Genomic DNA, 15261 nt, shown 5'->3' on the forward strand with positions numbered 1-15261 from the left:
ATGTTGTGATCTGTTGCGTATTGAGATGCCACCAGCAATGTCTACCCCCCTTTCGTGTAATTTCAATGTTTTGGGCGCAGACACACAGTTGTGTCTGTTGCCCAGTCAAAGATCTCAGAGCTTGGAAATACTGCAGGCCTTCTGACTGGCAGCTAAGCTAGTGTCTGAATCACAGCCGCACAGCAGGAAATCAAGGCTTCAATTCTGACTCAGATGGCTTGGCATAGTGAGCAATGTATTTCTTTCTACACAGGAGAAAAGGATGACAATTCAGTCACAGATGAGGTAGGAAAGCTGCAGAGAGCTAGCTAGCTAATCTTGTATGAGTAAGAGCGATTTGAGACACAATCCTGACAGTATCTGACACAAGAAGCCGTGGCACAATTCAGTTCAGAGGTAAGGGCTGTATGACCAAGGCATCATTAATAGGAACCCTAACCCCAGAAGAAAAACATTTAAAGCAAGTTATCCAAAGATTACTACACACAAAAATCAACCCACACATTTGCATTTTACATTGAGCCACTCAGAAGATCTTATCCAGAGCAAATTACACAAATGTATACATATCAGGGGTCATCAGAGTCACGTCCAATAGTAGTAATCAGTACCTAATTATTCAGTGTAAAGCTGGATGCCATAGGTGCAAGAGAGAGCTAGAGAATGTAGGAAGGAGTTGGGGAATATGGTTCTACATCTAGCATAGGTAGGGCTAGTAAACCCATTAAAAAATCCCACAGTTCAGCATTGGTTAGCCAAGATGCTGTATCGACGTCATAGCTGTTTCCATTAATGAAATATAATGGACCTTTCATAAATGAGAGCTAACATGAAACTGAAAATGTTTCCTGTGATCCAGTACTGTAAGCTTAATAATCCATGTTAATAACACCTCCCCCATATGCTCTTTCACTTTTACATTCAAGAGCTTTATTTCCCCTTCATTTTTTTCTGTCTCGAAAGAATCATTAATGCAATCCAATTGTTCCTGCAGGCACTGTCATCCCAAGGGCTGGGTGACTGAGCTATACTAGTACTTCATTTAGTTATGAAAGCGAGAGCTCCTACCTGCTAGCTGTGCTAACATTCACAGCAGCTGAATTTTATGACTTGCTTTATCGTTGACGTCAATTTGGCAATCTAAGCTTTTTGTATTAAGGCCTGGAAAACTTCCAAGATTAAATAATTAGGATTGATGTCATCAGAAAGCCTTCAGAGAGCTCAGACAGAGTTACAGCATCTTTTCACCTAGTTCATATTTCCTCTTTGGTGGGGAATAAAGTCCTTCTAGACCCTGCTATTGAAAAACATTCTCATCACAAACTGTCGACTTTACATCAATCCTGGCATGGAGTGAATGGGCCTGACTTCCCATGGTATATTCACATTTCCTGAAGAATATGAATGAAAGTTGGTGTAACAGGGGGGAAAGATGAGGAGGAACATTGAAGCTAAACCTCTACTGTAGATACCATATAAATACCATGGCAGATAAATCGCCAATGTGCCGGTATACAACTGTGTGCCTTGAATCATGAACTCTGAAACGACATGAAATGGTTTGAAGGGGAATTAACTGGAATTAACTGAGGTGTTAAGTAAACAAATATGTCCCAAACAAACACCGGAAAAGACACCGTCATACCAGCAGTATGTACAGACATGTGCAAATTCACACAAACACACACACAGAATGCAACTTATTTACCTGTGCACGGACACTGCTGTCATTGAGAGCCTTCTGCAGGACCTGTGTGAGGGCTTTGGGGAGATTCTGTCTCAGTGTGCTTTCAAGCCGGTTTCTCCTTTGATGTATCGACAAAACTGCAGGAGGGAAAAACAACATTTGACAACATTGATAGTAAAGTTTTTTGCTCCTGGCATTAAGAAATCCAATTAAGTAGAGGCTAGACACAATCTGCATCTCTTGCAGGTCTTTTTGGGCGGTGCATAAGACCGTAAGAACATGAGAAAATTTGATGATGAGAAGATAATTTCACCTACATCTTCAGTATAATGTCAAGCCCAGAGCTTGCATGCAATAACAACTTTCCCTTTTCCTCATATCATTCATACAATTAAATCTGAATATAAATCAAAGAAGAAGATTTTAAAAGTGAATTGATTCGTTTTAGAAAAAGTGTTGTTGAAAATGTTATTGTGGAAGGAATAATTCTGTCCATGAGAACAGAACAATTCTGTTCCTATACAAGAGAATACATTGATCAGCCATACCTGTTTTCACCCAGAGCCTCTCTGAGATGTTACACTGCAGCGGAGGAACCTTGGGGGTGGAGGTGGGATTGAGTCCAGCTCCGCTCCTTCCAGGAGGGGGCGTTTTGTATGTCTGCGTAGTGGCTCTGAACGTGGGAGTCAGAACAGTTGTTGACATTCTGGCCGTGGTCGTGGTTGTTCTCTCTGTGGTCGTGGTCTCGGTCTGGGTCTGCGTCGTCCGTGCGACCGTGGTAGGCCGTGGCGTCGCAGTGGTTGTGGGCCTTGTGACCTCAGTGGTCGTGGTCATGCTGGTGACACTTGTAGACTGAGGAGTGGTGGTTCTTACAGATTCCTGAGTGGTGAGAATGGTGGAGGTGGTGGTGGTGGTTGCGGTTGTGGTTTCGGGCTTGCTGGGTACGGAGGTATATCTCACACGAGAAGGGGGTGAGCTGGTAGCATTCTTTGTGTTTGCAACCTCTGCTTCTTTGGAAGCTGTGAGAGGGGACACGATGGCTGTAGAGGTCTTGTTCATTGTTGTTTCCTCTGTAAATAGAGAAATGTTAGTGTTTGCAGAACAATCAAGGAAAGGGAAGATGCAACATCAGAAGGAGGAGTGGAAAATGGAGGAGACATAATTCAGCTGAAACAGTGTAGGGAGGCATTTGGGATTTGGAGCTTGGCATACAGATACTGGTACAGTAATAGTCTGGCAGGAGAAGGCAGTGGGATGATGCTGTCTCGAAAGCAGAACACCCCATTAGCATGCTTAAAGGAGGACGAAATGTGACTAATGTATAGCAGCTGGTCACACAGTGATTTGTGTGAGACAGACAGACAGACATGATGCTGGCATTTGTCTGAAAGTGTTCAGAGATGCGAGTTGCAAAGATACTGCTGGTTTGGTGGTTAATGACACAGCTATGCGATCCAAACGCGATCAGTTATGACTCGTACTGCAGTGGAGCTTGCTGGAGCCAAAGGTTGAATAAGAGATGAGTCATTGGTATTTGTTCCAAGATTTTGGTCTCCAAGCTGGGGCTGTCAGATATCAGTGGTAACCTTACTGGTATCCCACGGGAGGACAAAAGAAGTGGTATAGACAAAATGAAGGACTTTTATGAACGAGAATCAATTGACAGAGAGGTGACATCATTAGAGATTTCGGTGTGGTGCAGCTGTCTGGGAGAAGAGACATTTTGCTCTTGTTAAGGACGGATTGATGGACACAGACAACGAAACCAGGGGGGTGGGGTTTTAGATTATATCCCTTCTGATTGGCCTTGGGCTGCAGCGACTGCACTGCATGATGGGACTGAGGTATGTGGCGGCAGTCCTAATGTGTGCTCTGTTCCTGAGGGTAGGGAATCTGTCAAGGGTGACGTGGAAGAGCTGAGAGCTGCCTTTTCTAGGCCTGCCCTCCAATCCATCACTGTCATGTGGGCAATGAAACTAGCAAGGGTACTGGCTTTATTGCTGCATAGTGAAGGTGGACTTGAGGTAAATTCTTTCCTAGCTGTAGTAGCTTGCTATTTTTACTGGAGAGTGGGCTATTATGAAATAATACTGCATGTTCTAATGCCATGGTTATGTCCAACATCGATGGGAAGTCAAATGATGAACCAATTCATGTTATTGTAGTTACAGCTGATATTCTGCTCATAGATAGATAGATAGATAGATCTTTATTTATAAAGCACTTTTCCAAACAAAAGTTACAAAGTGCTTAAGAGAAACAAGCATAAAATCAAGATAAAATAAAACACATAAAAATATTGATGTAAAAATACAAATAAAATGCTGTAAATAAAATAACGGGAGTGGTGAAAAATGATAATAATAATAATACCACCAACAATAATAATAATAAAAACAGCAACAAAAAAAAAAATAATAAAAACATATAAAACAAACAAGAGAAAATAAATGTATTAAAGAAATGCAAGTTGAAAAGTGGGTTTTCAAAGGTTTTTTGAAATGCAGTTTCAGACTCTGCAGATCTAATGTTTAAGGGGAGGTTATTCCAGAGGGTGGGTACACGGACAACAAAAGCAAGATCACCCTTGGTAAGGAGTCTTTTTGTCAGCAGATCTAAGTGCCCTAGTTGGGATGTATGGTGTAATTAATTCAGTAGTATAACCTGGGGCCCAACCGTGAAGTGTTTTAAAAGTTATCAGCAGAATTTTAAAATCAATTCTAAAACACACTGGCAGCCAATGAAATGCTAAAACTGGTGTAATGTGGGACCTGCAACTAGAATTAGACAGAAGCCTAGCAGCGGCATTTTGGACTAATTGGAGTCGAGACACAGCAGAAGCACTGAGGCAGGTAAAAAGCGAATTGCAATAATCAAGTCGTGAAGAAATGAAAGCATGGGTAATTTGCTCAGTGTTCTTCCTTGAGAGAACGGATTTCATTTTCACAATATTCCTGATTTGGAAAAGGCCTTCACTGGATTTTTGACATTTTTATCGTACTTGAATATTAATCACAAAAACTGAGTTTTAAGTCAAATGTGTGCATTTGCTGAAAGCCTCAAAAGACAGAAAATTTAATTGATCAGCCATAACACTAACCCCATCTCTATCAAGGTGTATCAACACAGATCTCAGACCAATGCTACAGCCATGTATAATACTTACTGTAAGTCAGACCACTGTGCTCACCACTGGGAAGATTGCTTAAGATTCAAACCTCTCAAAGAAGAGACAGTATGCTTATTTTGCACTTTTCTAAAGCATGCTTTATTTCCAACATGCCCACGTGTCCTATTTGGGACCACATATCTTTTATCACTCTTTCAACATAACTTGTCCATACGTATGTCAGTATATAGTATATCATTTTTAAACTAGTGTATATTGTAGAGTGTAGAGTGTGTATTGCTTTGATCTCGTTATTATACAGTAGGTCTACTGTAACAACTGGGCACTCACAGTCACTCAATGATAGTGTCACCCACATATCACTTTGATTCTCACTGTGGGAATAAATGTAATATACATAATTTATTTTGTATCTGTTGAATTGATCAAAAGAAAGTCTTGTTCTGCACAAACTGAATATAAACTACAGGGCTGTAGCTTGTTGTCAAAGATCTATACTGATACACCTTGATGGAGAGCAGGCTTTGATGGAAACAGCTAATTCCAAAGCCTCATTTATAATACTGTTTTGTAGATTGTGAGTTGAACTACACTCTATACCCCAATTCATTTATGAAAGATGAAAGGTCTAAAATTGTTTGCTCAGCTTGTATTAAAAACTCTTTCCTTTGAAAATCTCTACTCATATAAGAGCCAGGCATGTGAAGGCATGTGACTTAAAATGCTTATAAAATTACATACAGTAGCTGTCAATGACAATGTCATCATGTGATGATAACGGACAGGTCCATGCAGATTCTCCACAATGGTAGGAGGGCAGAAACAGGAAGGGTTTTAATGTAGGTTCTAGCAGTTGATATTGAGCTCCATCGATGGAGGCCAGCAAACAGACCTGAGCTTGAAGAGGGGACGCCTGTTGCTGCGGGAACTGAAGATGAAGGTGGGACCTCTCCAGTCTGATTCTCTGAAGGCCATTGGTCGGCTTGGATGTCGTTGCTGGAGGTGGATGCTGAGGGTGGAGAATGCACTACAGTCTGGGGCCTCTGGACCATGCTGGCCAGCATGGTGAGTATTGAGGAGAAGGCCGGCTGCTTCCTGGCAACGTCTGCTGCCGCTGATGAGTCTTCCAGAGAAAAGCTGGCCAATAGGTGAGCGACGGCAGCCGAGGGGGCGGGGTCCTGGGGGAGAGAGCCGAGGGTTGACCCTTCATAGCTCCCGTCATCTGGCAGAAGCAGAGAAACACAGGGGAGTAATGAAGTTACAGGGTTTTTTTGTTTTTCTTTAGTGCCTCGCACAGGTGTAACAGACCATCGTCGGATCATGGCTAAGGCATCGCAACAGGTCCGCCCACCAATCTGTTGACAGAAACCAAAAATAAAAACAATACAATAAATACACTGTGCCTGGATAGGCAGGATATTCGCAACAACTTTCGCCCCTCTCTGGCTGTAAACCTTGCGGACGTAGAAACACTCCACATATGAGACCAACCAACTCAAGGCCAACTCAAGACCACAATGAAAAAGTGCATCTCATCTGGAGGACCTGACCCCTGACTGACTACACCGGGGACGGCTCGGCTGCACGCTTCTGAGGGGAAAAGAGCTCTGCGGCAGAAGAAGCAGGACAGAAGGCACGCAGCTCAGACCCTCTGTGCCTCAGCAGAGCAGGATTACACCTGCACGGTCTGTGGCAAGCAGTGCAGATCACGTATGTGACTATACGGCCACATGAGAACCCATGGCTAACTGCAGAGGAGGAAGTCATCGTCGGACACGATGGACAACCGCAGCAGCAACGGCACAGGTGTATGTATTGAATGCCAGTGAAGGCTTTGGAGCCGGACTATTCATTCCTGTCAGTTTTATTATAGAGGTGTATCCGTTGAGTGGTAATGAAGTCTCCGTAACCTGAATATACAACACTATGAAGGTCACTCTGTGTTTATGCTCTGAGGAAGGAGCGTTAGATTTGAAACACGTAAGCTGCGGTTCTTAATACACGATGCAAAAGGAGTTGCTTTTTTTCCAAATACAGGACATTCTTAACAGGCATCGGTTCCTCACTTTGGCTGGCTAAACGAAGTCCTACACATCCACCATGTCGCTTTCTGTGAAAATGTATATCCTAAATGGGGCAAAATATATTTTCTAAACAGGCATTTTTCAAAAAGGAAACTGAGCTGAGCTCCCTCCAAAGCACATTGATATTTAATGACTTTTACAGTTAAATATAAATCAGAGTTATGGCCAATTTGCAAATTAATTTTTCCAAGATTTTCTGCATTTGGTTTAATTCGACATCTAACTAATGAAGTCCTCTTCATGCCAGCTAATAATTACAAAAAGTATTGGATATTGTGTACATATCCATGCACATTTCATTTTAAATGAGAATCATTGCTGTACTTAAAGTTTTAAGAGGTTAATTTGAAGCAAACATAAAGCTCAGGACAAACTCCATAAGCATTAAAAAAAGGAAATATTCAAATGTGAGCCCATTGGAACTTGCATAACGTGAACTTGCATATAAATGCATCACCTGGACAGTTAATAATTAATAATAAATTAATGCTAATGAATATCTTCTGGCCATTTTCAAAGTACAGTACCAATGTCACCTTCAAGATGGGACATGGCTCATGAATCTGATTCAGATGTCTGGCAGAGTCTACTGCCTTTCACGATAGAACTGACGGCATGCTGGAACCTGTCCATGCGGCACTGCTTCTGTGCTGATTCGCAACACGTTTTATTAATTATAATTATTAACAAGACTGTCTAACTCGCAAGGTGTATCCAGCTAATGTCAGGCAATGCAAAGTGCTTTTAACTTGCATACAGAAAGCTTACCTTTTTCTATTACTAAGGCAAAGCACACAACTCGTAAACCGTGCCCACGGTTGAAGGTAATGGAGCATTCGCTCTTCAGTCAATTAAAATGGAATGGGTTATCATGGCAATTCACTTGTTCAGCAAGTGCCAAAATGTAGGATCTGTGACTGTAGAGTGCACAATGAACATCTTGCGAAGATTTCACACTGTGCAACAATGCATAGAACACCACTGGGCAGCCTATGCATAGTCAACCCACGCAGGCTGCAAAGGATTGCAATAACTGGGCAAAATACATGTATTTCTTTCACGAAAATACTAGTGAACACAATTACGGCTGTGCACTGTTCTCTCAGTCTAATGTTCTCTCAGTCTAAGCAGTGTGTGCGGTTTAAAAAAATCTTTCCAACTCAGCATGAAAGGCCTCTGTATGTGGGGCTTCCGGTTGTGTGGTACTAGAGTATCACAGCACTGCAATCATGACCAGCCAAGTGTTGGGGAACACCAAAGGAGCTCAATCTTCCTGAAGCTGGCCACCTGCTCTGTCAGTGGGGGTTTGGGGGTGCGGGGGTGACATATGGGATGGTTGGCAAGCAGAGGGCGGGGTTGCCGAGGGCTTCCAGGAGGAGCCGCAGTGGGCATTCAAATTTGGGGAAAATAAAATTTTGACCAATATGCCACAGGTCCAGGTGGCAGTGAGAGGAAGTGGGAGTGGGGGTGGGGGTGGGAGGGTGGATTATGTTATGGGTAACACTTCCTGCCTGATTTAAGCCCATCAGGATTTAAGAAAGCTTTTGGATTGAGATAAATATAGGATATTTGTCTCTATCCATTGAGCCCCATTTGGTTTCATATTGAAAAGCAAGCCACCAAAATGGCCTCAATGTAAAGCAAATCTCAAAAAATGTGTGAAAACTTTAATTTTACATTACGCCAATATGTTTACTTGTGATATAATTCAGGATATCAGTCCTTTTTGTGGTGAAGTACAGTTTGTCATATTGATTGATTGATAACATGAAAGTTTGACAATTTTCTCAGGAACATTTGACAAAATTGTTGTACAAAATAGGTTAATGTTCACTGAGAATGTGAATTTTTCACATTTTCAGTTCACCATGATAGCCATGACAGTTAATTATGACCCATACGTTTCTTTACAAAACAGTGTGTACAGTTTTAGATCTATTTCCAGGCAGGGGCAGCCCCGTTTCTAGACTGTACTCCAGAAAATTGGATTTGAAACAGATGAGGTTAGAGTGCTTAATGATAGATCTGATTTGAAGGTATTTACAGTACATACATATTGATTCATGCACAAATTCCAGCCTATATTTAATATGTAAAACAATTGTTGTTAAGGAATAATTTTGGCAAAAGTCACTGTGCAAGTCTTTGCAGGACAAAGCCAGCTTTGTCTACTCTGACCCTTCTCTGACCTCTCTCATTAACGAGGCGTTTCTGCCTGCAGAACTGCTGCTCACTGGATGTTTTTGGTTTTTTGCACCATTCTCTGTAAACTCTAGATACTGTTGTGCATTAAAATCCCAGGAGATCAGCAGTTTCTGAAATACTCAAACCTGTTTTGCACCGACATTCCATGGTCAAAGTCACTTAGCTAACATTTCTTCCCCATTCTGTCCGAATAACAGCTGAACCTCTTAACCACACGTATAGTCCCATCTGATGTGTTTGTTAATGTTGAGGAATGTTCTACCAACTATCCTATATGTCTCTGCTTGTCTGTACCCTGCTTTAATAAAGAAAATTAATCATTATAATATTAATAATAATAACTGTATCGATGGCAGATTAATATGCTTGCATCCTATACAACTTCCAAATGTCTGGGCTTCTGATATACCTCTGGAAAGTGAAATTGTCTCTTTATATTATGAGAATGTGATAATAATGCATGAATTCTATATTGCCGCAATGGTTGAAAGAAACTGCCAAAATAAGGGGCCCCTGCTGATTAAAAACGAGAAAGGCATGGATTGCAATGCAAAAAACACAAGTGCCCGCAGAGGAGAATGTCAAGGACTGCATAAACAGATTCAGCCTAAGCCCTCTCAGGTCCCTTTCCCTCCCCGCACAGCAAATTAATGCATTGTCAGAGCACCCAGGAATTAAATATGCCACTGCCACTCTGATTATTGCAATGCCTGTTTTTACCTGTACCTCCACATGCACAAATGAGAGCAAGGCGAGTGCTAAAAATACAAAGTGACATACAGGCTGAGCCAGCCCTGCAATAAACCAGGATTTCATGAGCTGAATTTTATAGCCCTGGTCTAAATTGTATTAGCATGCTTGCCTCAAGGCTTAATTTAAAGGGGAACTGGGTAAAGATAGTCTGAAACTGCCAACATGTCCTCACACAGTCAACGCAGCTGAATGTCGATTTTTTGATAGCAGACAAGATCTGCCTGCTATCAATACAAAGGGGGATGTAGCATAATGAAAGAGTTCAAAAAGCAACTGCTTCCTGTGGACTGACGAACATGGCAGGAGGCAGTAGTGACAGCTGGCGCGCTGGAGTCAGTCACATTGCCTAACGTATAGTTCTGTCAATGATTGCCCTATGATAGAGCATACTGAAGGTGTGGAAATGCGTACGTATTGAAGGTAGTACGTAATGGCTCCCTGTATAAATTGAACGTAAAACCATCAACATTTATGAGAACTAAGCCCGTGACCATTGTATGTGGAGGTTGATTAGACAGTCAACCGTCAGCCGAACGCCGTTAATCAAGCTGGGAAGGGGACTCAAGGACAGCGAGGGGACGAGAGTGACACAATCTGGACAGGAAATGGAGGCCGTGGCGCTGCCAGCTCTGCGCTTCACTCGTTTGGCCCCTTTGCCTTCGACAGTTCTCCGTGTTTTTATCGCGTACGGTAAAACGTTTCAGCGCTGCTGAAAAACCACGAGCCCCTGCCAAACGTCTGCTGGTTGACCTCACAGTATGGGGCGCTAATATGCTGCTGTTGTTCACTGTCATTTTAGATCAAATCAACAAAGGCACTGCAATGCTGCTAATAGCTAAGACCAATGCTAATGTTCAGGCTCTATAAATCAAGGTCGAAGAGGGTTTCTGGAAGAGATGGCAGGACTCTCTAAGGTCATATTACACTTGGCACACTTTTGTTCTAAGAAGCAGAGAAGCCAAATGTGATTGATTTTAACAAATCCTGCATTCCCCCATTCATTAGTTCAGCTCAAAGCTCACAGGGAACTAAAGCTAATACAACTGAAGCTGTTTTATTAAGAAACGTATTCTAGGCATCTGCAAAGGACGTGATACAGTATACCTCGATATCCTCTAAACAAATAAAATCCTCTAAATTCTTCTGAATAAAGGGGGGTTGTCATAACCCTCATCACAGTCTAGCATTTAAGATTGAGGCTGCATAAACAGGGTAGTGGTATGCAACATTTGATGTAAATTTATTTGTATTTAAACTACTCTAAATACAGTCTCCATTCGTGTAATACAGAAGTATTACACGAATGGAGTAATATCTTTCTCTTCATGTCTGCACATGGTTACAAAGCCATCTTCAGATTGACAGATATAGAGTGCTGACTCAATTATAGTATTCAATTGTGGTAGGATTTGTTTCTGCGTGGATTCATACTTTGATACTGAGACTGACTCACAGTGTTAGTGAAGAGTTGAAATAATACCATGGAGCACTAAGATTTCCGATAAACAAGTTTAATACTGTACAAATATGGAGAAATGACCTGTCCAAGCTTAGGCTAATATTTAAGTTCCTATGTGCAATATTCCTGTTCTGTAACTGATCTTTAGATCATCACTTCAAAAAGTGAAAAATCAACACCAGTAGAATCTGTTCTTGGTATCTTTGTATGTAGTATACCGATAAGAAGGTGATTATTAAAAGGAAAATATAATTTAAAAAAAAATATATATACACTCAGTGAACACTTTATTACCTATTTATTAGACTTCTTTTTTAGACTTCTACTGCTGTAGCATATCTATTTGACCAGAGCAGAAGTGAAGATTTTTTTGTTTTTTGCACCATTCTTTGCAATCTCTGGAGACTAGTGCCACATAATTGGCTGATAATCACATGAATAAGTAGGTGTAATAAAGTAAAAATGTTCCTAATAAAGTGCTTGGTGAGTGTATATTATTTTTATTAATAAAAATATTTGTCAAATACAAGAATGGCATTACCTTAATAACATTGGTGCTGATCAACATTTAATTACAAAAAGATGAACACCAAATGAAGATCAATGTCCATTATCTTATAAAAATCTGACCCAATCTCTTTATGAAGCTGAAAATGATTGTGTATGAAATGCATGAGCTACCCACGATTAAGCCTCCTCACCTGCAACTTACAGCTATTTTTGTGTATCATATCATCATGATCATCATTCATATTATTACAGTTAAAGGATACATGCAGTTGAGATATTACATATCAGTGGCACAAATCTAAGGATTGTGTTAATAATAAACAATTCTAAATCAAGTTCAGTGATAGATGGTCTATGTTAGCTACTTGGTATTTAATGCACCCGAAGCCTTTACTCGGTACAGATCCAGGAATTACATGATGATGTCTGTGATCAGCAGCAACCTTCAAGTCAGCAGTGTCAATGAATACAGTGTGAAGGGGTGCCAGAGGGGCGTGGGGGGGGTGGGGGATTGGGGGGGGGGGGGGACTCTCTGACATCTTTGTGGAAGCAGCAAGCATGACTGAATTGTTTGACATATCACAGTCGAGGGTTAAGATTCAGCAGGCTGGGCCCGAGAAAACCTTTGATGCGTTTGACTCTGCCGAGATGTGGCACCAGCAGTCCCCAAGGCCCAGCGGGTGATCATAACCCTATTAATGCTGGGCCAGCTTTGAACTCTTGCAAAGGGCCGTCTGCCTTCCAGGGCCAAATCAACTCTATGTCTAGGCCTCAAAGCAAAGAAAAATCTGCAAAACTTTGTTCCGATGTCCAATTCTCCACAGAATAATTACTTTGGCTTTGTTTTGCAGTTATGTTCAGAAATGTTTTGTAAATCCTGCTTGGGGGAACAATATGAAATGTGTGTATGATTGGGAGCCATTGGCATTTGGTCTGAATGAGTTTTAAGACGGGGAAACAAAATCTATTATGTAACATACTTGGAAAACATCTTGTGGCATTCTAAAAATGCTTGAAGTCAGTTGTACAAAGAAACTGGAAAGCAATCAGCTCAGTACCTGCAGAATTAGGCTTACAAAAAGACAGCCTGAATCTCTTTCCAATAAAAATGGTAAGCTGGGCTTGTCACTTCATGGTAAAAACACCCCCAAAATAATTTTACTGAAGAACTGTAAAAAAAACGATTGAATTAAAACCAAGAGTCTGGAAGCAAAGCAGCATTTCCGTTATAGAGCGTACAGAGGTATGGCACTATTGTATCTCCTGTATTGGCAACTACAAATCATCTGATCGTTCCAGAAACATTCACATTGCAGTCATGCATATTCCATGTCTCTTGTCATATTCACACCATTTCTGGAATTTAATAACTTTTCACATTCACATCCATTTACTTCATGTATGTTTACTGAAGTACAAAGTTACTCCTGGGAAAATGAGTTAGCTTTGAGCTAATCTAGCATCCCGCAAAGCCTTCAAAAATGGAGACAGGGACACAGAGTACCTTGGCTCTGATTCACAGAAAAGCTCGTCCTCTACTCGGAATGTGACAGAAACAACCACACTGCCTCAGATTACATTATGAAGAGATTAGTGGCGAGCGCATCTTTAACTGAGAGAACAGGAGGAACAAAGGGAGGAGGAGTGAGGAGAGAGATGGTGCGAGGAGACGAGCGGAGGTAGAGAAGAAAGGTGGGCAGAGCTCCAGCAGGCCTGTAGACTCCCACACCAGCACTCAGCGGGAACAAATACAGCCATAGCGGCTAGCTGCTGTGACACTCAAACTGTGCCAGGACTCAGAAGCATTCCCAAACATGCAGCTACAGTAGAGTGGGCTAGGTGGACCAACCCCCCCTCCAAATTCTGCCTACTCTGTAAGGAATGAAAATGCAATGTGGCAGTTAGCATTGGGATGGAAAGAATCAGAAGAGCCAGCACTTCCACTGTTCCAGACCAGTAGTTCATTACGCAATCCCCGACACCTCTTTAAAAAATAAATCTGTCGATAAAATAAATCACTTACAGTTCCAATGTCATCACTCGTGGTCTGCTAAATTGCTCTATAAACACATTCTGTCATTCACAAACTTGTCCAGCGCCCTTTGTGCATGACTGGCTGATGTATACACTGACTGTTGAAAGGGAAAAAATAAGATTGCATAGATGCATACAGTGCAATCTATAAAAAACGAATCATCCCAGACAATCATCTAGACAATAAAGCAGAGTAAGGCATAAAAAGCAGTACGAGTGTTTACACAAATTGTACAGCTATATTACAAACTTCTACAACGTACTCAGGAATTGAAATTGGAGGAAATCTTTGTTTTCCTCTTGAACTGATGCAGACTGCTACAGTAATGGGGCTGGCCTACAAATATTATTGTGATACTTCTAGAACTACTGTATGAGAGAAACAAGCATTTATGGGCAGATAGCACACAGTGCATAGTCAGTGACAAAAGGTGAAGAGATAACAATGTTTATTCACACCTCAATGCATAAAGGCCAGTTTATAGTTGTATGATCAGAAGATGGATATCGCTAGATTGTCACCAACATCCCATGATCACTCGACTTGGTTGATTTGGAACGCTGTTGCTCATAAAAAGTATAAACTAAGATTGCGAGCTGAAGACTTGGACGCTAGTTGATGACACGTTGCTAAAGATAATTACAGATGAGAACGTTCTGTAATACGGTTGTCATGACAATTGAGCCAGCGATGGGGTCAAAGTTCAAAACAATTCACGTCTCAGTGATGGACACAACAATCCTAGCGACGACATCATTGAAATCGAAAATTGTGGCAACCAACCATCAAATGTGACAATCACTGGTTGCAAGGATCATACATTGGCAAACTATAAAGAAGCTTATATGAGCTTCACTTTCAATAATGAAATTAAGCCATTTACAAAAAAATTGACTATATTCTATAAAATTTCGACAAGCTGCATAATAAGGGTTGATCAAGCTTTCAGGGTCAAGCAATGAGGCAGACTCATTGCTTGAAAACAGCAACATCACTGAGACAAAGAAAACAACTTTACTCGACACTCACACCAACCAGGAGCCGCCAAACATATCCCACCCGCCTGCTCTCTCTCCTGACTCGCCTGCGTTCTCACATTTGCCTGAAACGCTCTCAGGAGGGATTTCTCGGTTTACTCAACCAGGCGAAACCCCTCGCTGCACTCTGTCACAGAGTGAAATATGCAGCGTGTTTCTTTAATCACGTGCTCGCACACACGTCCCCTAGCTCAGGCAGTAGGGTATAAATCAATACGTAATATACAAAAAATGCTGCATGCCAGAAAGCGTCAGATGCATTTAACTGAGGTCAACTCCCTTAGATCTGGACCGAGGCCCTGCACTGTTCTCAACCCTGCTGGGTGAAAAAAAGGTTACTAAAATGTATACAAGCTGTATT

At 41.5% G+C, this 15261-nt stretch overlaps 1 protein-coding gene across 1 annotated transcript in view; it reads right to left on the minus strand.

Annotated features, from left to right (window-relative positions):
- The window catches only part of LOC133131608 (UPF0606 protein KIAA1549L-like), a 38858-nt gene extending 31405 nt beyond the window's left edge, over positions 1–7453 (minus strand). The window contains exons 1-4 of the mRNA XM_061246980.1: positions 7429–7453; positions 5710–6039; positions 2236–2757; positions 1709–1824 (exon numbers count right to left, since the gene is read on the minus strand). Coding sequence (XP_061102964.1) covers positions 1709–1824; positions 2236–2757; positions 5710–6039; positions 7429–7453 — 993 coding nt within the window. The remainder of the gene's footprint in view (positions 1–1708; positions 1825–2235; positions 2758–5709; positions 6040–7428) is intronic.
- Positions 7454–15261: the final 7808 nt, after the last annotated feature.

The sequence above is a fragment of the Conger conger genome, chromosome 6 (assembly GCF_963514075.1).
Source record: "Conger conger chromosome 6, fConCon1.1, whole genome shotgun sequence".
Classification (NCBI taxonomy): Eukaryota; Metazoa; Chordata; class Actinopteri; order Anguilliformes; family Congridae; genus Conger; species Conger conger.